The sequence below is a fragment of the Camelina sativa genome, chromosome 2 (assembly GCF_030686135.1).
Source record: "Camelina sativa cultivar CO46 ecotype springtype chromosome 2, ASM3068613v1".
Lineage (NCBI taxonomy): Eukaryota > Viridiplantae > Streptophyta > Magnoliopsida > Brassicales > Brassicaceae > Camelina > Camelina sativa.
In genome coordinates, this window is record NC_141881.1 from 26,073,416 (window position 1) to 26,097,838 (window position 24,423).

Here is a 24,423-nt window from a genome sequence, read left to right on the forward strand (position 1 = left end):
ATACAAATTTAAAGGATTGAGAAGGTAACAATACTACAGAGCCATGTGCACAGGCATAGACAAGAATCTATAAACCCTTTATAGGAGGGTTTGGTTTTGTTTCCTTTACTCTTTTGCTAAAGCTGCAACAACCAACATCAACAAAAGAAAAAGGTTGATTTATAACCTTAAAGATGAAGAGATGATGTTTCTCTCTTCTTTTACCATATGTTTAACCTCATTCTCAAGGTACCATCTTTCAAATGCTTCTGAGAGTTTGATTCTGATTCACTAAAACCAGCTTCACTCTCATTGTTTTGACACGAATGTGGTTTTCATCAAGCTGTTAAAGATTGATGCTCCGTGGGTTTTGGTTTATTACAGTAACCATTCTAGACTTAGGCTAGAAATGATTGAGATTAATTACTAGATGAGAAAAAATAATTTTTTACCAACCAACAAGAAGTCAGTAGTTTAGGTGAAAACATGTGAAGCAAATGCGACTGTTGTGTGTTTCTCTGATGGTCACTCTCTTACATCTCAACAAACAAACTATAATTTAATCAAAGAAACTGTTTTACAAGATGCAAAAAGAAGAAGTTACAAGCAAAACAGTAAGATAAGATATGGAATAAGACTGTTAGCTTTTAACTGAGCAAAATAAAGAACACTGTTGATGAACCTGTTTCTAGAGATGGAGAGAGACAAACAAAGCTATCTTTGATGGTGCATCCCATGATTCGGCTTCCGACCTAGAGAAAATTTCAAGTCTGGCGGTTAGATGAAAACATAATCGGTCAAAAGATAGTAGAAATTTTGGCATTAAACTAGAACAGAAACACAATACCTGAGAGCATTGGAGACTTTGAGTTTACATTATTGAAGCCCACAAGATAATATGTGATCGTATATTTTGTCCAGCAACGTTATTGGCAAGGGTCAAATTCTTGAAATTGTTTCTTGAAATCTTCAGCCAGCTTTGCCTCCTCTTCTTGGCTAATTTTACAGTTTCTCCAGTCAGCCCTATCTGGGATCTTTAGCAGCCCTGCTAGAACCTGTAAAATCCAATGTCATTTCCTAAGCAACAAAATGCCTTTGGGATCCTAAAAATGTTAGGGTGGATCAGATGTTATCTATCTAATCGAATCAGAAACTTCAAATATTATGGTCTAAGCATAAAAGGACTATGGTGAATGTTCAACTCCGTATTGAACATATTGTTAAAATCATCATGCATATGAATTATCGATGGCATCTTTCTATAGTAGTATTAAGCAAAGTCACCCATGCATGAAATGTCTTACCTCCCGTCCAAATTGTGCAGGGAAAACTTCGTTCTCTTCCAGGGTGTGTGATAAAACCGTTCCATCAGGAAGTTCCACATAGAAGAGCCCCAAAGCTGCATCGTATTCCTTCTGCAGATATTTTCTGCCATCAGAACTATCACTAACTGCAATAAAGACAACATAACTTAATCAAAAAGGTAACTCAGAAAGCTAGGGACGAACATAGGTATATATAATCTAGGGTCCATGCCTCCATAGATTCGATAAGATAGAGAAGGAAATACAGAAAATTCAGCTTACACTTTTTCGTCACAAGCTTAAACCCCAGTTTTTCAGCCGCCAGACTAAAGATATTTGGAAGAAGACGAGCTCTGGATGATGGAACAGGAACAACCTACAGAAGTAGATTAAAACAGACAAATGTAAGCAACTTCTTTGATTCAAAAGACCTACCTGATTTGCAATGGGAACTTTCCTTACCTGGAGGTTAGCATGAGAAACACGTTTAGAGACCAATTCAAAGAAAACTGCATCATTTCCTTGGCTCTTGTAACAATTTCTCAGACCATTTTGGTATCTACTGAGCTCTGATTCACCCTCAGGGGATAAGACCAGAGTATTGGGAAAATGTTCGATTGGGATTATCAGTATGTGGTCTTCCACTAGATAACCTTTGGGTAGAGCACAGTAAAAACTTTCCCCTACACTGACGATCAAATGTGACTCCACACTCGGGCTTGACAGACAAAACCAGCATTCTTTTGACCTGAGAAAGCAATTTTGAAACAACAATTACTGTCTCAGCCCCTAGCAAAAATGGCACCAACTTTGCAAGAATAGTGATCAGAAGCAAATCAGAAATTACCTGTTAGCATTTTCAGATCTGGGCTTCCTTTGTACGCTTTCATTTTGAAACTCATGCTTGTAGCTGCACTCTGGGCCTTTTTCACACTTACCTTTGATGATAAGATCAAGACATACACCCCTACGACACTGTTCTCTTGCTTCAGCGTTATGTTGGAAATGGCAATCTTCCCCACGATGACAGGAACCTGAGCATACAAATTTGAAACAGAGCTTTTCCCCTTCAGATCCATTCCTTTGCCGCTTTGAGACATCATACCTCCAATACTGTGAATCAGAGTCACTATCATTTGGTCTCTTCTTCGATTCAGCAGCTCCCTTTTGTAAAGTATAAGGACGTATTGTAGTGTTTGGAGGCCTTGCACTAAGTTCTGATGGTGACATGGTAGATGTTGGTGTAGGAGAAAGCGCATGAAGAAATTTCTGTAGATATGAAAAAGGAAGTAACATTGAAGAATTGGTGAAATTTGTATGATGATCAGAAACAAATCAGCAGAAAACACAAACAAGAAATTCCATTTGATGTGATTCATGAGCTTGCACAGATTCTGCATACTAGGTTTATCCATATTAGAAGGAGCCATGCATACAGTTAAGATAACCACTCCGAGGCATGTAATCAAAGAGAAAGGAACCAATATCAACAGAGAAAAACAATGAGGTACCAAGATGTGTGAAAGGAACTATAAAGAACACACCTGTTTGTTTTTATTTCCAACTTGAGCAAGACCAATAAAGCGAGTTACATGAGTAGAGTCAGCATTGAGGTAAGGTTCACGGGCATAAAATACCCCCATAGAACCTGCAATGTGATAGCTGCCACAAAAGGCAACAGAAACACCAAAATAAGTTCCTAACTTATCAACATTTCCCAGTAACAACAATATAAGAATCGAAAAAAAGTACTTACCGAGGTTTAACTTCCATTACCAATTCAGAAACAGTGAAATCACTACACGATGAATCAGACACTCCTTCAGGAACATCAGAAACCGCAGCTCTGTTTGTGACTCCAGCAGGCCATTCATTAGTGTAAAGTAATTAAGGACGACCAAGTTGTAAAAGAACTTAATTTTTAGGAAGGCTCGAACCAATAGTTCCAAATTCATCAACAAATACAAAAAAAAAGGATATGTCAAGAACAAATCAACCACTCCAGGTTCCTCAGCAAGTGCACGAAGAGCATCAACATCATCTTCACTATATTTCCCAAATTGACTATCAGATGATTGTCTATCAGATAAGTAAACAACAGACAAACCTAAACAACACAAACAAAAGCACAATATCATTGACAAAAACCCTATTGAAAATATAAAAATCGATTCTTTCTGAAACACTTACCATGAAGAGTGAACTTCCCACTTCCTCTTAACCAAAACAAGTTGTGGCAAACCTCAAGCCCATCCATCTTAAACCCTTGATTCTCAGCTTTCTTAGAAGTCGTCGATAGGATTTTAGGGGCGACGACGCCATAATCTCCGGTGAAGTAAGTAGGAATCGGAACTTGAGCTCGACCTTCGACGTACTCCAGAAACTCATCTAAAAGTTCCGGAGAGTCAGGAAAAAACTGTCCGACGCAAATTAGAGCATCAAACGGACCAGCGGATTTGCTAACCTGCAAAGATTGGAACTTCTTCGATTAAAAACCCTAAGAGATACAGAATCACGTGAGATCGTAGAGCAGAAGGAGAAATAGAGAGAGATACCGATTGAACACGTTTGAAGAGCTGATTGAGACGTCCAAGAGGATCTCCGCTAAGCAAAATTCTAGGCGCCATGACACTGAGACGGAGGAGGAGGAGGAGGAGGAGGCAACGACAACGACGGAGACCAGAGGAGATTTAGGCTGTTTGGGCTTTTCTTTCATCTTCTTAATGGGTTTATCATAAGCCCAATTAAGCTGTCTCTGTCAAAACGGCGGCTAAGTTGATTGTTTAGACTTACATTTTTTTTTGTCTCTCTTATAGTCTTATGTATGTAATTAAATTTTCTGATAGTTGATCCTCAAAGTAACATATACATTGACATATATAATTTACTGTTGCTAAAACTGCAATTTGTATTATAAGATTAATTTTTAGGGGTACAACACAATGTAAATAATTAAAAAATATATGAACATTCAAATTATTTTCCGTATTTACATTGATTTGTTATGCAAAATCCATGTGTTTACAAATATATGAAATCTATTTTAGTATTTTTGTGACTTTATCCTTTCGACTAAAATTGACTGTTTGCTAAGTGTTGAACTAATATTGTAATTAGCAATATTAGTGTTAAATATGTATATTGATGTTATTTATGACTTACATCAATTTGAAGTTTGAACTAATAGATGACAATATTAGCATTCAATACGAAATATCGTGTTTAAAATGTCTCTCACCTATCTCATCATTTAACACCCCCAACAAATAATTTTGGCATCTAAAATTGTTATTTAAGTACGTATTTGGTGCCTATGACACTACAAATATTTGCTCAAATCTATATATTTTTTTAATAAATTTTCATAGCATGGCTTATTCACATGTATTATATCATTATTTATTACAATCTATCATTCTGTTTAAATGAGTTTTCATGTGACCCATCTAAGATTTCACATGTATGGTAATGATATCATTACAATCTCTCTTTTGGTTTTAAATGGGTTTTCATGTAATCCAACTAAGGTTTTCATTGGATATCCAATATGAAAGAGTAATTACACGAGGGTATTACGAAGATGAGGTAACATAATATTATATGTGTTATGCATTCATAAATTGTAAAAGTTTGAATAATGATTAATAGATGTTTTGGTTGATTATGTTTGAGAGCTTCTTATCTAATAAATATAAATGTATAATGACTTTAAAGTAATTATGATTCAATCTAAACTTGCTTTACCACAATGTTCTCGGTTATGTATGTAGTGGACAAACGATTTCAAGTTAATTATGATTTAAACTAAAAATACATATAAAACTGTTAGACCTAATTAAGTAATGAAAAACTACACAATTAATATTTCTGCAATCATTCTTATGGCTCAAGGTTTCTGAAAGTGTCATTTGAAAACATATTTTGTCCACATGAACTAAAATTATTTGCTCAACGTGCGTTTACATAATATGGGGCTTTTGTTGGATTTTTTTTCCTCATTACATAAAATTTGGATTTTTGTTTTTGAGAACTTAATTTGGCTTTTATATTCAGGTACATGTCCAGATCTTTTGTATATTTCGCACAGACAACCGACTACTGCAGAAAACTATTTTAGAGACAATAAACTGTTAAAAAAAAAAAAGTTATTCAAGCTAGTATTAGATTAGAAACCTAGGTAGGATTTTAGTTTAAATTTTATCATAAATTTTAATTAACAAAAATGAACTAAAAAATTGTTGTAGTTATTGAATAAAAAGAAAACTTGGACAAGAAAATAAAAACATTTACACAGATTATTATTAATATGTCTCCAATCTACTTGTCTCATATTCAGCATGATACGACGAGGCTAACGGGCTTAGTGTGGCCCATTACACAGTAGTGGGCTTTGTATTTTTATTGAGAATTATTGGCGGTTGTTTTTTTCTTTTAACTATTTATAAATTATGTGTGGTTCAGAAGTCGGAAGAAGATATTTTGTAGACAAGTTTTTTCCCGAATCTTTCAACCAGAAACGAATATTCTCTTCTCTTCTTCTTCTTCTTCCTCGCGAAGGTACGTACGTTTGTTAGGGTTGCGATGATGGTGGACACTGTTTCGATGGAGGTTAACGATCGTCCTTGTAAGATTCTGAAGTTGGACAATGGATCGAAAGCGTCGTCAAAACAGCTCAAGGTAGGAAACGTGGAAGATGATGAGTATCTTCGACAGTATGGGATGTTTCACTACGAGTACAATAAATCCGAGGTAAAATCCGATCTCTAGATTCCTTTTTTTCCTTCAAATTTAGTTTCGATTCGAAATCTGATGAGAATATAATTTTTTTGGGATCCGTTTGCTTTAATTTAGGGTTTCACGATTGATTGGGAGAAGTATGATTACGTGTTCCCTACTAGGTCGTTGGATACTTCACCGCCTATTAGCCAAAGACGAAGCAATGCTGAAATCATCCGTGAATATACCATCTTTGCCATTGAGAAATACAATCAAGCTCATCTAACGAAGAAGCTCGTGTTCGACAAGCATGTCTCAGCAAATTTCAGATTTTCTGGTGGTCTTCTCTGCTTTTTAACATTCTGGGCTACAGATAGGGCGTCATCCAATCCTGAATCGCAAATCTATCAAGCAAGAGTGTGGCGTCTACAGAAACGGTATGATATTCCCATCTTCAGGCTCAAGCCCAAGCAAGAAGGTGATTTTCTTATATCCCTCTCTCTCTCTATGTTTGGTTTCTGCTTTGATTAGAATCTTTGGCTAGCTTGCTTACCTTATTCGGATGTTGTTAACTCGTTTGTGTGTTTATTGTGCAATACAGAGATGGATTCTATAGATGTGCAACCTCCCGTTCCCATGTATTCTGATGACGAGGGTACTGCTTCTTACTCTTCCTTTACCTTGTTGCTTTATCTGATCAAACCAACCAATCAATGGCTCTGCTTTCCCTCATCAATTCGCTAATTATTAATATGTTGTGTTTTCATGTGTAGATAAACCACCTGTTGTCTTTCTTCGTGCTCCTCCTGAAGCTGGTGTCCCTTTTGTCTTCGATCGTACTGGAGCTTTCTACTTTTGTTCTCTCGATACCTGGTCTGCTCTTTAAAGGAAAAGTATACCATTCCCTTGGTGATGATGACACACACTGTTTAACACCCTCTAGTGTTGCCTATTGAAGTCCTCTCAGTCTAGAAACGTTGTCCTAGTCTAATAAGTTGTATCGAGTCTCAAGACATATCTTTATGTTTCGATAGTTTACTCTTCTGAACCATCTGAATCTTCTACAGTTCTTGATTTTTGTATCTTTTATTTGCTATTCTGCTCATCTTTCGACAGTTCCCACTTCTCAGTGTTGATTGTATTCTCTCGAACTAGTTTTCTTCTAGCCGGTATTGTTTTTGGCCAAGACCTACTCTAATTCCTCGCACGACCGTTACTTGCTGATGTTTTAGCTTTCCATATAAAGTTGAATATCGGCTAGGATTATCATGTTGTTGTCTAAAAGATTTGAATAAGAGAACACAATTCATGTGACTGGTAGCAACCCAAGAGAGAGAGTTGCTGCATATTCATAAATCATATAATATGAGGTCAGCGTGGGAGAAATTGCTCATTGTATTCTCAAAATATTTGTCTTATCGATTGCTAAGTGTGTGGATAAGGAGGATATATCAACACCTGGTTTGAAAAAACGTCATTGAAGAAATTGGATCCGATTTTTTATTGAGGATTTCCAAGAACACTGACGAGGTTCTAAATCTGATGAGAATACTACCATAAAATCGGATCAACTTATCCCGATTCCTGTTAAGTTTAAAAAGGTAACATGAAATTAATCGGAGAAGTTGAAGCCATGACAAGATTAACTATTTATCATCAATAAAAAATATCTTCTGTACAATGAAAAATTAAAATCTCTAGTTTTGATTAAAGGAAAACCTAAGAAATATAAACGAAAATCATGCTTGATCTGGTCCCTGAGATCTTGGAAATCCTCTAATGTTAGGTTGAAAAACTGCAGCAAACTGGGACAGTGAACGTCCACGAACAGTCGAGCGGTAGACATAAGCATATCCTCCATCTCCCCAATGTTCTCCCCATGAGTTTTGGACAATCCAATATGGTCAACGACCATAACCTACTATAAGAACAGTATGCATGGGGGTGAAAGGTCCATCTTCGGTACGATCACGATGAAACATCCACTACAAAACAAACAAAAAATTATACATAAATTGGAGGTTGAAATAAATAATAGTAAAAAAAAAATATATTGATAATTTAAACTTACGTTTCTATCGATGTCGTAGTCTAATAGTTCATCAGTAAATGACATGAAGGCTGCAACAGGTTGCCTTCGAACTATTTCTACAAGATCTTCATCTTCAATGTCAGCGCTGTAAGTGTAGCTGTCTACTGTGTAGCAGTGAACCTGCAAATGATGATAAAATGTAACCAAAAGTATTTATGCTACAATAACTTTTTTAAAAATTTACAAATGATGATAGGTTTTTGGTCTTTCTACATAAATGTTGTGTGAATTAGCCCTAGACATTCAGGTACTCGGGTCGAGTTTGAGTAGGAACCGATCGGGTTCGGATCTTTCGGGTAGAAGAGTTTAGGACCCAATAGGGTAAATAGAAAATATCGGTTCGGGTTCGGTTCGAGTTTTACCGGGTTTGGTCGGTTCGGGTCTAAAATTTCAGAACCTATAAATATCCGGAAAAAATCGGGTATCATTCGGGTTAGGGTATTTTGTACCCGATTACCCAAAGTTTTACCCGATTACCCAAAATACCCGACTTTTACCCGATTATTTGAAAAAATTAATGATTAATATTAAGAAAAAAACTTTTAAAAAAAATAAGTTTTAAAAGTTTTGGTTAAATTTTTGAATATATAGCTAAACATTTCAATATAATTCTGGTTATTTTTTAGTATTTTGATCTAGAAAAAGTTAATATTTTTGAATTTTCAGCTATAGTTTTGAATAACTATGTTATAAAGAAACAAATTATAACTAATATTTTTATGTATATTATTTTATTTTGAGCATGTCGGGTATCCATTCGATTCTCGGTTCGGTCCCAGGTTTGGTTCTGGATTTTTGGGTTTAGGAGATTAGGACCTAATAAAGTATTTTACCGATTTCAGTTTCGGATTCGAGACCATATTTTCAGGTCGGTTATGGTTCAAATTTTTGATTCAGGTTTTTTTACCCAAACCTAGTGTGAATGTAGGAATGAGATACTATAGTGTGTTAATTAAGTTATTATTACCCAAAATTGTCAATATAGTGAATTTCACATTAATTATTGATAATTTGAAATATCTAAGATAATATAATATGACTTACCTTTGGATGTTTGCATTTTCTCCTTTGTAGCTCACCACGGTGGCAACACTGACTTTCTACACAAACTCCAAAGTTCTTCATGAAATTTAAAGATAATTTGATGTTGGCGACGCCTTGATCTGGACAAAAGACCACATTGTTGACCATATGCTGCACTGACAGTTGAATCTGCTGCTGCAAACCGACACCAATATTCAAAAGAGCTTGCACTGCCCTCACTATTGGGATTGCCCAACAGGTGGCTGCACAAAAAAGTACCAAAGAGAGACAGTGGCATTAGTTTCAATTACTAGATTAATTGAAAGGCGTAATAAAACAACGACTCATCAATTTTTCATTCATTTTATATACTCAGATGCTTGTGGTCGTAGTTTTATTGGATGAAACTGTCACTTTCGTTTTTCAAGAGGACTGTATTACGTCTTCCAAATTCTTAGGTTTTTATTTACAATTCATCTTAATGTAACACATTATTAATTGATCAATATAATAGATATCTCAGGCAGGTACCTTGATTTACTTGATCGAGGACACGGTCGATTACACCGGGATACATTCCCCAATCCCAAGAATCAGGCTATAAAAACATAATACGATTACCCAACCTTTTTAGTATTAACGTTCCAAATCAAACTATATATAATTAATGAAAATGAGATAATAATTATGATAACCTCTGATGTACTCGCTCCTCCGGTAGAAACCTACATATATAAAAAAACAAATATATAAATGGAGTAAAATTATTTTAATCACTGATACTATGTATCTCAGTTCCGTTGTTTGAAATTAGGTTTTAATAAATGATGACGAAAAAACAAGTTTTGTTTACCTTTCTCGTTGGTGGAGCTTCCGGAACTTTTTTTCCTTTACCCTTTCCTTTATTTCCGCTATCCATATCTAGCAGACAGAAAACAAAAAAAAACAGTTAGAACAAGCTTGAAATCCCCATTATTGAAATCCATAGAAACGATTAAGAAACAAGCTTGCAGTCAAATTTTTTACTGTTTACAAAAAAAAAATTGAAACTTTTTCACAAAAAATATGAAAAAGTTAAGACCTTTCTGCATTTTTATGAGGTTCATAAAGAGTAATTGATATTCAAACAAAAAAAAATGCAAAGACTGATGATGGGTTTAAGCTTCAATCACAAACGAATCCATAGAAACGAGATTAGAACAAGCTTGAAATCCAGTTAACCGGCCATAATAAAAGGAATCCATAGAAACTATTAAGAAACAAAGCTTGCAATCCAGCTTTTAACTGTTTACAAAAAAAAGCTTGAAACTTTTTCACAAAAAAAATGAAAACTTTGATATCAAAAGTTAAGAGCTTTATGCATTTTGATCAGGTTTGTAAAGAGTAATTGCTTTTCAAACAAAAAAATGTAAAGATTTATGATCGATGGGCTCAAGCTTTTATCACAAAAAATGTTTACATTTTTAGATTTGATGGGTCTGTTGAAGATGATGCAACAGCCAAGGACGATGGAGGAGAAATCAAAAAAGAAAGAAAATAAGAAGAGATCTGACCTCTTTCTCTAGCTCAGTCCAAACCCAGATCTTCTTTCTCTTTACTTCACTAAAAACCCTATTTTTTTCTCTCACTTGTCTCCCTATCTCTTTCTCTCCCGGACTCTCTCTCTCTACCTCACTCAAACCAGTCTTTGTCTTTTTTTATCAACATCACTCAAAACCAGTCCAAATACTGTATATATTCTTTTTGCCAATCCAAAAACAATTGCCTTAACTTTTTCCTTTATTTACGAGTCAATGCCCCTACTCTCTGTCCCTACTCAAGGTTTGGTACTTATACTCATCACAATATAAGTATCACTGTGTATCATTAAAAAATAAATCGTTCTAAGAATAACCATTGGACAATAATACAGAAAACCCATAGCATAAAGACATATCCTAATAGCCAGATTACGTAAATACTACCTTTTTTAGATATAGAGGCTTCATGATCCTAAATTTATATATAGCATTGTCACTAATGTTGGTGAGCATCGACGATCTCTGTTTCCAATTTAAATAATTTATCTATTTCCTTCATACTTATTTTTATTTATTTTTGTTTGTCACAACGTACAGAATTAAAGCTTAATTATATCACGTCTTTGTGCATAAATCTATATTTTTTTTCAGAATGATATTTTTTTAAGAGCAAAGTAATCTGAGTTTGGTTTTTAATTAATAAAATCCAAAAATGTCGTTTTAATTTGTTTAATACCTTTTGGGTAACTCATATTGCTTTTTATGTGTGTGTGCTGTTTTTCAAGCACAATAAAAGCTTGCTGTGATGTTAACAGCTGTCCCCAAATGAGCAGCTTCATTCGTTGTTAAAGATTCCAAAGTTGCAATTTTTTGTTTTGCATGTTTCAATTTAGAATTTTTTCTTACCTCTTATAAACATATACTCTACGCTTTCTTTAACATAGATATCATAATGAATACTATTTAGTTTATTAACTGGTTCAGCTTATCTCACTAGTCACTACTTACAATAATCCGGATAATTGTGATTCTAGTAGATCCAGATCTTCTCCATCCTCAACTAAGAAATTTTTTTAATAAAGAATATAGGGAGTTAACTAAAAAATACGGCTGAACCATTTGATTCACACACTAATTAGTTTAACAATCATATTGGTATTGAGTACTAACGTATGATAATTAATATAATATTTTATAAACGATGTTACAAGTTGATAACGATAAAGGATAAGCTTTTCTTGCTGGGATCTCTTTTAACTCTCTCACATATAACGATAAAGGATAAACGATGTTATGCATTGATTTCTTTATATCCTTCTAAATTTTATGCAAGAAAATCCTTCACCAAAAAAAAAATGATAAAAACTTTTCATGTGATTTGATTCATTATGTGCATGGTCCCCATATCAATACGATGTTGTTTAGGGTACGAGGAAAAATGTGCGTTTGCCAATCCAAATGTTTATATTTATGATGTTTATATTTATATATATATAATGTTTTGAAAAGAAAGAGACAAATCAAATAATGAGTGGGGTAACAATGGTCCATGAGTGGGATGATGTCCCATAATTTATAGTATAACAATCAAAAGAGATACCTAAAGTACTGATTACTGAGTACTGATTCAGAAGAACAGAGTACTGATTCAAGAACAGAACATCAGGAAAATTATGTCGGTGTTTAACAAGCTAAAAGAATTATACAAGAGTAGAAGGTGCGAGAAGCTTCTAGAAGAACAAAGAGTTTCATGTTTACAATAGGAATGTAAACATAAAGAGGGAAATTTCCTATATCATAAAGAAAAAGGAAATTGTCTAAATCCTATTAGGTATAGAATAGGAGAAGTCTTAGTTCTATAAATAGGGTGCAAAGGCTAATTGTAAGTCTTAGCACAAACAAGGAAAAGTTAACCTAGCTTCTAAGTTTTAGTCTTTAAGAAATAAGAAGAGCTAAGAACTTAGAGAGAGAGCGTGAGGGTTCTTTTAGAAGAGTCTTGAGAGATTAGAAAATTGTTTAGAACAAACTTGTAAACAGATTTTCTATCAATCAAAGAGAAGTTTAAAAGAAACCTTTGTTACATTGATTAGATCACAAGTTCTCATACTTTCAATTGGTATCAGAGCGGCACTTGTTCAGAATATTACGGGTGAGTTCCTGCGGACAAGATGGAGAGCTACGGAGATCTGATCAACAACAATAAGGTGGTTTTGGATGATAGAAATTATGGATTTTGGAAGTCAAGGATCAAGTCTATAATAGGAGGCATTGATCGACTTGCGTGGAAAACTGTTCTGGAAAAGTGGGAAGAACCTACGATCAAAGATGAATCAGGAAAGAGAATTCCAAAGCCCGAATCAGAATGGACTGATGAAGAACAAAAGAAATCGAAATATAACTCGCGAGCTTTAAGTGCAATTCATTGCAGTGTTGGGAGGAAGCAGTTCGATTTGATTCAGGGTTGCGAAACAGCAAAAGAAGCATGGGATATCCTCCAGATCCATTATGAAGGCACCACCAAAGTGCAGAGCTCAAGAAAAGACATGTTAGCATCAAGATTTGAGAACCTAAAGATGGAGGATCATGAGTCGATCTCAGATTTCAGTTCCAAGTTGAGTGCATTAGCACAAGAGGCCTTAACCCTAGGAAAAACCTATAAAGACCCGAAATTAATTAAAAAGTTTCTAAGATGTCTTCCATCTAGGTTCATGGGGTATAAGACAGCTTTAACTGTATCTCATGACTTGGATAATCTCAGCTATGGTGAAGTGGTTGGAATGTTACAGGCACATGAGATGGAGCTGAACGGAATCAAGAAACCAAAAGGCATAGCCTTAACTGCAAGCAAAGATACGACTGGTCAAGGAGAGGAGGATACTGTAAGTCTGCTGGTACGAAGGTTTGATCGAGCATTGAGAAGGATTGAACAGGGTCAAGGACAAAAGAAAACTACCTTATTCAAAAGAACAAGTGAAGACAGAAAAGCTGATATGCAGTGTCATGAGTGTAAAGGATATGGACATTTTATTCGAGAATGTCCTTCAAGCAAGATACGAGAAGCAAAGTGCACAATTTGCAAAGGTACTGGACATACACATGATTTATGTGTGAGTAATTCTAAAACCAAGAAAGAGAAGTCCATGATCAGTATTGAGAATGAATCAGATGATGATAGCAGTAGCGAGGAAGAGCTTATTAATCTGGTGGCAATGGTCGGAATCACTAAGTTTGAGAATGGGGAAGAAGTAACTGATTCAGAATCAGAAGGGGAAGAGATTCTTGACATTGTTCAGAGTTACAAAGAAGTACGAGACACACTCATAACTCTAGGAAAGGAGAACCAAGAATTAATAAAGGAAAAACTTCGTCTTGAGGAACTGATCGTGACTTTACAAAATGAATTAGAGGATGAGAAGAAGATTGCTAAAGACTCACTAGTTTTGATGAAAGAAAAGTTGGTGTTATCTGCGAAAGCTGACAAACTAGAGGAGCAGCTGTGTAAAGAAAAAGAAAAAACTTCACAATTACAATCAGATTTGGATCAGCAGCATAGGAAGATACATATGTTTGCAGGCACCAAGCAACTTGATAAAATCTTGAGTTATGGAAGAACTGAGAAGACTCATAAAGGGCTTGGGTTTACAGATAATGGAGGAGCAAAATCACAATTGACTAAGTTTGTGTCTGCTGGAGTATATCAGTCTGAGAAGGAAACAACCTCGAGCGTGTCTAGAGAGACTGTGGGATGTTATTTTTGCGGAAAGGTTGGACACTACAAGCGATTTTGTTACAAATTTTGGGAAAAAGTGGGTACACTAAAACGTCAAGGAAGGTTTTTCTGGAATGGGATAAGAAGACAAGTGTGGATGAAGAAAACTGATTTATATCAATCGAATTTAAAAGTGGCTTCTGGATCAGGATTCAGGTGCAGCATGGCAATGATTACTGAAGAACAAGTTGACTCAGAACCTTGGTTTTTTTATAGTGGCTGCTCAAGGCATATGACTGGAACCAAGGGTAACCTACAACATGTCAAGAAATTAAAAGGAGGTACAGTGACTTTTAGAGATGGGAGTCATGGTTTTATTCAAGGCAAGGGTACAACATGTGATGCTGAGCTTCCACAACTTGTGAATGTATACTTAGTACAAGGACTGAGAGCTAACTTGATAAGTATAAGCCAGCTCTGTGACGAAGGCTTATCTGTGTTGTTCACAAAAGTTGACTGCAAAGCTATAGATGAGGCAGGGAATATCAAATTGTATGGTGTAAGATCTGGAAACAACTGCTATATGTGGGAAAAGGAGCCTATTAAGTGTTTCAGTGCTAAAGCCAGTATTGATCTTTGGCATCAGCGACTAGGGCATATGAATACAAGGAATCTCACTATCCTTGTGAACAAAGAGATAGTACGAGGAGTACCAAAACTTAAAGGAGAAGACAATATGGTGTGTGGACCGTGTAATCATGGAAAACAGGTTAAAATTCAGCACAAAAAGGTACCGGATGTTCAGTCCAAATCGGTTCTGGATTTGATTCACATGGATTTGATGGGACCAATGCAGGTTGAAAGTCTAGCAGGAAAGAAGTATGTTTTTGTGTTGGTTGATGACTATTCCAGGTACACTTGGGTTCGATTTATACGAGAGAAATCTGATACTGTGGACAGTTTCAAGATTCTAGCTCTACAATTACTGAATGAAAGAGGAGGAATAAAAAAGATAAGGAGTGATCATGGTGGAGAATTTCAGAATGAGGCTATGAAAGATTTATGTGAGCAACAAGGGATTGTACATCAGTATTCAGCACCAAGAACACCACAACAGAATGGGGTTGTTGAGAGGAAGAATAGAACTCTTCAGGAAATGGCAAGGGCAATGATACATGGAAATCAGGTTCCTAAAAAATTCTGGGCTGAAGCTTTAAATACTGCATGTTACATAATTAACAGAGTTTATGTAAGAAGAAACATGACTAAGACACCATATGAGTTATGGAAGGGCAAGACGCCGAATCTGAGTTACTTTCATGTGTTCGGCTGCAAGTGTTATATCTTGAATGATAAAGATTATCTCGGGAAATTCGATTCTAGAAGTGATGAAGGCATGTTTCTTGGATATGCAGAGAGTAGTACCGCATTCAGGGTTTATAACAAACGGACTGGTGTCATAATGGAATCAGTTAATGTTGTGTTTGATGACAGGTCTGGTTCTGTGGGCAATGATGATGATTCAGATAGTGATACAGAACCAGTAGTTGCAACTAAGACACGATATGATGAATCTGAGATAGAAGTGCCTGTTTCAAAACCAGAAGGGTTACAACTTGTTCACAAAAATCATTCAGCATCTGATGTTATTGGAGATTTGAATGAAAAGATGAAGACTAGAGGAGTTAAAATCGATTTCCAAAAGATGACAAGTTACTTTACAGTTTTGGAGACAGTGTTCTATGAGTGCTTTGTGTCGATGATTGAACCAAAGAATCATGTAGAAGCTGTTCAAGATGATTTTTGGATTATTGCTATGGAAGAAGAGCTTGAACAGTTCGAACGGAATGATGTGTGGGAGCTAGTGCGAAGACCAATAGATGTGAATATCATTGGTACCAAATGGATTTTCAAGAATAAAATTGATGAAAGTGGTGTTGTGGTTCGCAATAAGGCTAGATTGGTAGCACAAGGATATACACAAATTGAAGGGATAGACTTTGAAGAAACCTTCGCACCAGTTGCAAGACTAGAGTCAATTAGGTTGTTTCTAGGAATGGCCTGTATCCTAAACTTTAAGGTTTTTCAGATGGATGTCAAGAGTGCTTTTTTGAATGGGATTTTACAGGAGGAAGTTTATGTTGAACAACCCAAAGGGTTTGAGGATCCTATCAAGCCAGATTATGTTTATAAATTGAAGAAAGCTCTTTATGGGTTAAAGCAAGCTCCAAGGGCTTGGTATGAAAGGCTAACTAGTTTTCTTATGGAGAAAGGTTATGCTAGAGGAAGTGTTGACAAGACCTTGTTTGTCTTAGAACAAGATGATGATATCATGATGGTTCAGATTTATGTTGATGATATTATTTTTGGTAGTACATCTAAGAAGCTAGTGGATGCTTTTGTGGGTAACATGACACAAGAATTCGAGATGAGTATGGTTGGCGAACTCAAGTACTTTTTGGGACTACAAATTACTCAGTCTGATCAAGGAACGTTCATTTCACAAAGTACTTATGCAAGGCAGCTTCTAAAGAAATTTCAGATGGATAAGTGTAAAGAAGCCAAGATACCTATGAGCACATCTCTGAAATTGTCAAAGGACATTGATGGAAAGGAAGTAGATGTCAAGCAGTACAGGCGAATGATAGGAAGTTTGTTATATCTCACTGCTAGTAGACCAGATTTGAGTTTCAGTGTTGGAATGTGTGCAAGATATCAGTCGAATCCAAAACAATCACATCTAGAAGCAGTCAAGCGGATCATTAAATATGTAAGAGGGACTGTTGCTTTTGGAATTTGGTATTCTAAAGGCTCTAATCAGGGTTTAGTTGGGTATTGTGATGTTGATTATGCAGGAAGTGTGACAGATCGAAAGAGTACTAGTGGAGGATGTTTCTTTTTGGGTAATAATCTCATAGCATGGTTAAGCAAGAAACAAAATTCAGTGTCTATATCTACAGCTGAATCAGAGTATATAGCAATGGGAAGTTGTTGTACTCAGTTGTTATGGATGAAACAGATGTCAGCAGATTATGGTATGGATTCAGGAATTTTACAAGTGTATTGTGACAATAAAAGTGCAATTGATATTTCTAAGAACCCAGTCCAACACTCAAGAACCAAGCACATTGATGTAAGACATCATTTTATCAGAGAATTGGTTGAGAAAAAGCAAGTTCAGATTGATCATGTTGATACTGAAGATCAGTTAGCTGATATATTCACAAAAGCTTTAGATTTTAATCGATTTGCAACATTGAGGAACTCAATTGGTGTGTGTGAGATGTGATTCTGAGTCGAAGCTAGTCGGGAAAAAAAAAGGTATAAAGGATTCTGGTTTTTGGAAATAAATATTTAAGTAAACCAATTCTATTTTTACGGTTTATTTGGGTTTTATTTTAAAAAGAGGTTTGGTGGTTGTCATCGGGTGTATCGAAAAGAAGAAAAAAAAAAAATCTTGTGTGTGTTTTTTCTTTGGTTGTATCGAGCGATTGACAAAAATTTTCAAGAGAAGATGGTGAGAGCAACTCGACAAGGTTTGGTGAGAGGAGGCAAGAAATCAAAGGTGATTCAAGATGATGGTGTTTTTAATCGCCCACACCTAGTTGATGACTCGAGTAGTGATGAGGATCAAATTTATGTTGGATCTGGTGGTGATACTCAAGTTGATTCGGACGAAGGTGAAGATTCCACAGAGAGCAAATCGGAACAAGGGCTTGATGATAAAGAAGTCTCCAATCATGAGGAAGAAGAAGTTCAAAATAAGGGAAAACAAGTTGCTTCGGATTCTGAGGATTTCGGGTTTGAGGAAGTCTTTGTGCAAAAACAGAGTGCATGTCACACGGGTAAAAAGCGGAAGATGAAGCAAGGATCTACCTCTGTTGCCAAGCGATCTAAATCTGCAAAAACAAAGGTGAAGAGTGTTAGAACAAAAGGAGAGTTTCGGTCTGATGTTTTTGTGTCCAAGGAAGCTCAAGCAAAGTATGCAGACATTTTTTCTCGAGATGTTACAAAAGAAAGAGAAATGGATTTTTCTCTACAGGATAAACTTGGGATTGTTCATAAGATTATGGATCTAGGGTTGCATTTTGCGGTACAAGATTTGCCTGTCTTTAGTAAAGAAGTGGTTTGTGAGTTTTTTGCTAATCTGCCAAAAGAAAAAACTAAGAGTGAAATTCTTGTTAGAGGTCACTGGTATGAGTTTTCTCCTAGCGTTATCAATGAGGCACTTAATCTTGCATCATTGACTGAAGATGAGATGCTAGCAGATGCAGCTGTTGAAAAATTAAGTAAGAATGAACTTGCAAAAGTTCTGAGTGGTCGAGACAAGTTGCCATGGAATCAGTTGAGGGTTAGGAATCTACCAGGAGATGTTGCAGCTCTTTTCATGTTAGCAGGTTATAATTGGGTTCCTTCGGCTCATCGAGATCATATTTCAGTTTATCGTGCTCGAATTGTGTATAAGATTGTCAAAGGAATTCGGTTTGATCTCGGACAACTCATCTATAAACAGATTATGAAGATAAGTTGGAGTGATGTTTCTCGGTATGTAATTTTTCCTAGAACCATTTTCGAAACTCTTAAGGTTCAAAAAAGGTCCGCTTGTGTTGTCAGATTCGGAGGAAAAAGTGGCTGTTGAGTTTTATACTCCATGTGTTAGGACTGGGCGTGCTTATGCGGTTAAACATAATTTGCTTCCTATGAGCGCAGACCCTTCACTAGATCACAGCCAAATGAATGATGGATCTTCATCAACTTCAGAGGTGATTCAGTTGGGTAGCATTCGTGTACCACAGTTTGGTCAAGACGATGAGGAGAGTTCCTATGGGGCTTTGGTCGATACAGCACAAGCTTTACAGAGGCTTACGGACGTAGTACAGAGGCTCATACAGAATCATCCACTTTCCAAGTTGATTTGAGTTGTTTTTAACTGTTGTATTCTCAAGCAGGGGGAGATGGAGAAGAAGCTGCTGATTGGTCTGAAATTCTGGGGGAGTTTTTTTTTTTAGCTGGTCTGAAATTCTGGGGGAGCTTTAAACTTAGCTTTGTGTTTTGTACTACGACTTTGGAAGTTTGTTTTTTGTGACGGAGATCATTTTGGTTCATTTTGTTTGGTTGTTTGACTATGGCTTAATGTTCGGATGGGGTTTATGTTATGAACAGTTGACTATGGTTTTAAGCTGTTGTTTTTCTTTCCTCTAAGCCAAAATTTATTATGCTTGAGAAACACAAAGTTAAAAAGGGGGAGATTGAAGATGTAACATGTGTTCAAAGGATGAACTACTTCAGAAGAACAGAGTACTGATTCAAGAACAGAACATCAGGAAGATTATGTCGGTGTTTAACAAGCTAAAAGAATTATACAAGAGTAGAAGGTGCGAGAAGCTTCTAGAAGAACAAAGAGTTTCATGTTTACAATAGGAATGTAAACATAAAGAGAGAAATTTCCTATATCATAAAGAAAAAGGAAATTGTCCAAATCCTATTAGGTATAGAATAGGAGAAGTCTTAGTTCTATAAATAGGGTGCAAAGGCTAATTGTAAGTCTTAGCACAAACAAGGAAAAGTTAATCTAGCTTCTAAGTTTTAGTCTTTAAGAAATAAGAAGAGCTAAAAACTTAGAGAGAGCGTGAGGGTTCTTTTAGAAGAGTCTTGAGAGATTAGAAAATTGTTTAGAACAAACTTGTAAACAGATTTTCTATCAATTAAAGAGAAGTTTAAAAGAAACCTTTGTTACATTGATTAGATCACAAGTTTTCATACTTTCAGTTTTTACTTGGCTCATTTACGTGGGGAAATAGGTAGTCTTATAAAATAAACCTAACACGTGGTCAAGTAGAACACGATTAATTCGAATAAATTAATGATCTAGAGTTTTTTTTATATAGATAACCGTTGGAGTAAGATAGTATATGAAGACCATAGAACATGTAAATAATTTATATGAAAAGTTTTTTTTTTTTGTTAAAGAAATTACGTACGTACTATATTAGTTTTCTTTTCCAGCTTTTTTTTCTCTGGAATCAATGAAATAAACAGTTATATATTATGACCGTAAGCGATTTTTTCTATTAAAGTTTGTCTTTACTCTTTATAAATGTTTTAATTTTGTGTCAATTTTACTATTTAAAAAACGTCCTTACTCCTTATTCAAGGTGTATTAGCAAACCAACACAAAGATATTTGCTACATGTGACGTTTGAAAGCCACGTGACAGTATAGTTGGACTCAGAAGGCGCGAATTGTCGAAGGAAGTTGATGACCCATCATTGGTGCGAGCTCAGATCTCTCTCATTTTTTTTTTTTTTCAACAAGTCTGATTTTATATAACATGAACCAAAATTACAGCTGTAGAAGCTTCTACTTTTCACCTATTACAAAGTTTGGATTATCACATGAAGAAAGATAATCTCATTGTTGCATAACTCAAAGTGGCCAACGCCTTTTTTCTTCTAAAGTTACTTATAGATTGGTAAACAAACCGATTAAGCTAAAAGATGAAATAGAGATCAGTAGACTGATCTGCGGCCATTTCTTCATCTTCCTTCTGCTGTAGATAGGCAGGATTCAAAAAATGCAAACCATGCTTGAAAAGTAAACTAACTTTCTACTATTCCTGCTTCGAAGATACCGCAGGTTCCCAAAAAACCTTGACAGTGATTGTAGAGTGTCTTTATCTCTTCTTCGGAGGTATCTGAATTCCTCCATCTTTGTACTCTTGTATCTTTTGCTTTTGTTTTCTTTCTTTATCTTTAGCTATCTCTGATCTTGGATGTTTCGATGACTCTCCTACTTCAAATTTAGATGTTTGTCCAATTCCTGCATTTTTTTATCTCTTTTGCAGTGCTTTCATGATCATTAGATGGAGTCATATTAGAGCAGTTTGAGGATTGTACTCTGATACTTGATACCCTTTTTGGTATTGGTACCGCAAAATGTTGAACATTTTCAGCTTTGAACTCTGGAAAGTAAGGCGAAGCTGCTGCTATTTCCTCTGGATTAAGAGGAGGAGTTTCCATTCTTGGAGGTTGAGACCTTGGTGCTGGAAATGATGTATCTGATATCTGGGGTTGTGAATTGATATCATCCCTGTTTAACTCATCATTCTGAACCACTCTATTCTGATCAAGTCTTTCGGAAATTGCAGGGTTGACTCTATTAATCGGGATACGCTGAAGGAACGGACACTGAATCCTATGGTGAGTCATTCTGTAACAGTTACTACAAATTCTTCTCAGACGCTCATACTGAAAGCGTATCATTGCTGTTTCTCCAGATCTAAACCTGATTCTTCGAAAGAAACGTAGACAATCAGTAATTCCAAACCTGATTCTTACTCTGATACAAGCTATCTGAGTCGCTGTTGCTTCATGAAAATCCACTGTCACTATTTCTCCAAGTCTTTCCGCTATAAGCACGACTGTCTCATCAGAGACATATGGTAATGGGATGCCACGAATTTGAACCCAGAGATCGATAGTTGTTAGAAAATCTAAGCTTGGAAAGTCCTCCCATCTTTGGACAGCAACAAACCAATTATTGAAAATCCATGGTTCTCTTCTCTGCACTGAGATAAGATCAACTTCTGATTGAAAAAGAAACTGAATAAAAGTACCATCCAGAACTCTTCCATGAACTTGTGAAGCTAGACCCCACGACCTTGGTAAGGAGGATATCACAGTCTGAAAATTCTGAACACTTGGATTCAGTGGTCTAGCTATCAGACTTAGCCTGTTACGAGTTATAGCTAAACCAGATCTCTCTCATTTGATTTGACACAGTTGAAATAAATGTTTTGAGAAAATTTTAAAAGTAAAAGGCCAAAAAATGTGAAAATATTGATATATTACCCCCAAGGAATATCTTACTATATTAATTGAGAAGTACAAAATTAAAAATAACCTTAAAAGTGTAAAAAATTACATGTAATTGCCATTATAAATTGTTAAATAAAGACTAAAATTGTTAAGGCTATAAAAAATAATTAGTAATTATTAAAAATTAAAAATCCTACTATATTAATTAACCAAAATCTCAGGATTACATGGAAAATCAATCCATCTAAACTAAAAACAGAAACCAAAAAATCGAAACCAAAAAAATATCCTTTAACAAAATCTTTATCCTATTAACAAAAAAAATCTCAAGCCATGAATTTTTAAAAAGTTTAAGTTTTTTCAAAAGTATCTATATCAAAGCTTTAAACTATTTTATTCATTGTTACAGCAAGCCTCAATTTTTTATTGATATCATTTTTTCAATAACTATATTAAAAATTGAAAAAATTGCTATGATTCTAAACCAACAATTTTAATGACAAACCATTATATATAATTTAATTAATAAATTATTTTTATAAGTTTTTAAAAAATAAAATGTTCAGCCTGTGGTTTACCGCGGGTTAATACCTAGTAGGAGTAGCAGTGTTCTAAAACGCGCTATGCGCTTGCTACGCGGTGGACAAACGCCTAGCGCCTAACCGTATATGCGGGTGCCTAAGCGGAATCTAGGCGGATTATATATTTTAGATATATAAATATATATTTACATAAAAATAATATTTACATATATATATAGGATGAAAACTTATACACTTTAATTTCAGAAAAACATAAAACAAAACTCTTATCTATCAAAATAGTTTAGAATCTATAATAATCTCACAATTTAAACAAAAAAAAAAACATAATCCATTCAAAAATTTGTAAAATTGACAAAATGTAAGTTTATAATTACTTTGGAAGCAAATTAAATTTCATAAGTTTAGACTTTAGAGGCTAATTATAATATTTATTTGAAACAAAAACAATATTTTAAAAAATATTTAATTACAGTACTTTTTATCATTTTAGTCAATATACCGCCTAGAATCCGTACAGGCGTCCGCGTAGACCGCATAATATCCGCCTAAATGCTATTAGGCGTCCGAATTATTTAAAATCGCATAAATTACCGCATAGCTAAAATTCGAGACGCTCGATCACCGCATAGCGTATAACCGCCGCCTAGGCACCCGCGTAGGCCGCATTTTAGAACACTGAGGAGTAGTATAAGAAAAGGGAAAATCAAACAAGTAATTATTTTGACCATGCCCAAACGTGTCTTTTAGTCAACATGTTACATGTCGTATATCATCCCTTATATTCAGCATCTACAAAACATTAGACATCAAACCATACTCAAATTATTGTGTTATATATGCAAAACCCATAACCCACATATCTAGAAATCTTTTCCACACGTACGTTTTTTTATTATTAACACGTTTTGTAGATCTAACTATTCAATAGTTTCTCCTGCATTTAAAAAGGTTTCTATACAAAAAGAGATGATTACACAAGAACCAGTGTCTAATTTTTTAAATAGTGCAGAATCAGTAAGTGTCTAAAGATTGTTTACTTTTCTAATAATATGTAATAATAAAACTCTATTTTGGAAAGTATACTAATATTCAAATAGTAATATCAAACTACTACTAATAACTATAACTCATATGCGCATATTATTTGAAAGTTGTAGAAGTATCTAAGGGGGATGTATTGAAATAATGATTTTGGAGGATTTGATGGGATTTAAGAAATTTGGAATTTTTGTAGATTTTAGGGAAGTTGATATGATTTATAGGAAAATTCTTTCAAATCCCACCTAAAACCATGAGATTTGGATTTCTGTATTTTTAACTAAACAAATCCTCTCAAATCCTCTAGAATCCTTAAAATTTATTAAAATCAAAATCCACAAACTGTTTTGAATAACAGTGGATTTTAAAGTAGATTTTTAAATCACCAGTTCAATAACATTGGATTTCAGGAGACTTTTTAAAATCCATGATTGAATAACATAGGATTTGTAACTTTTACACAAATCATTTAAAATGTCAATTTGAATACACCCCCCTAATTTTATAAAAGAGATTCGCAACATTTTGCAAAGAGCAAAATAACTTTTTAATGTATAAAACTCTGACTTTCATTTATTTGTAAAGATTATCAACTTTTTTTTCCTTGGTTTTGGACCTTTTTGGTTTAGAATAAAGTATTTATCATTTGTTATTGAAAACATTAATATCTTTAGAGTCCA

General features: G+C 35.0%; 3 protein-coding genes and 1 pseudogene across 3 annotated transcripts; 1 reads left to right on the plus strand and 3 right to left on the minus strand.

Annotated features, from left to right (window-relative positions):
- Window positions 1-512: 512 nt before the first annotated feature.
- LOC104733722 (zinc finger CCCH domain-containing protein 64) lies at window positions 513-4,034 on the minus strand. The gene is made up of 11 exons (XM_010453281.2): window positions 3,839-4,034; window positions 3,474-3,747; window positions 3,264-3,390; window positions 3,040-3,159; window positions 2,828-2,945; window positions 2,131-2,552; window positions 1,746-2,031; window positions 1,566-1,659; window positions 1,284-1,429; window positions 827-1,034; window positions 513-731 (listed from the first exon to the last, which is right to left on the minus strand). Exons 1-10 carry the CDS (start codon window positions 3,908-3,910, stop codon window positions 906-908), a joined length of 1,788 nt encoding a protein of 595 aa, XP_010451583.2. The 5' UTR covers window positions 3,911-4,034; the 3' UTR covers window positions 513-731; window positions 827-905.
- Window positions 4,035-5,718: 1,684 nt separating this feature from the next.
- On the plus strand, window positions 5,719-7,185 carry LOC104733728 (uncharacterized). The gene is made up of 4 exons (XM_087489741.1): window positions 5,719-6,032; window positions 6,135-6,477; window positions 6,601-6,654; window positions 6,773-7,185. The coding sequence occupies exons 1-4, from the start codon at window positions 5,865-5,867 to the stop codon at window positions 6,883-6,885; spliced, it is 678 nt and encodes a 225-aa protein (XP_087345867.1). The 5' UTR covers window positions 5,719-5,864; the 3' UTR covers window positions 6,886-7,185.
- A 446-nt stretch (window positions 7,186-7,631) lies between these two features.
- LOC104756128 (putative cysteine protease RDL6) lies at window positions 7,632-10,822 on the minus strand. Its single transcript, XM_010478658.2, has 7 exons — window positions 10,668-10,822; window positions 9,968-10,035; window positions 9,810-9,839; window positions 9,646-9,712; window positions 9,136-9,377; window positions 8,071-8,211; window positions 7,632-7,984 (listed from the first exon to the last, which is right to left on the minus strand). Exons 2-7 carry the CDS (start codon window positions 10,031-10,033, stop codon window positions 7,904-7,906), a joined length of 627 nt encoding a protein of 208 aa, XP_010476960.2. The 5' UTR covers window positions 10,034-10,035; window positions 10,668-10,822; the 3' UTR covers window positions 7,632-7,903.
- A 9,898-nt stretch (window positions 10,823-20,720) lies between these two features.
- Window positions 20,721-22,279, minus strand: LOC104756138 (uncharacterized protein At4g02000 pseudogene; annotated as a pseudogene).
- Window positions 22,280-24,423: the final 2,144 nt, after the last annotated feature.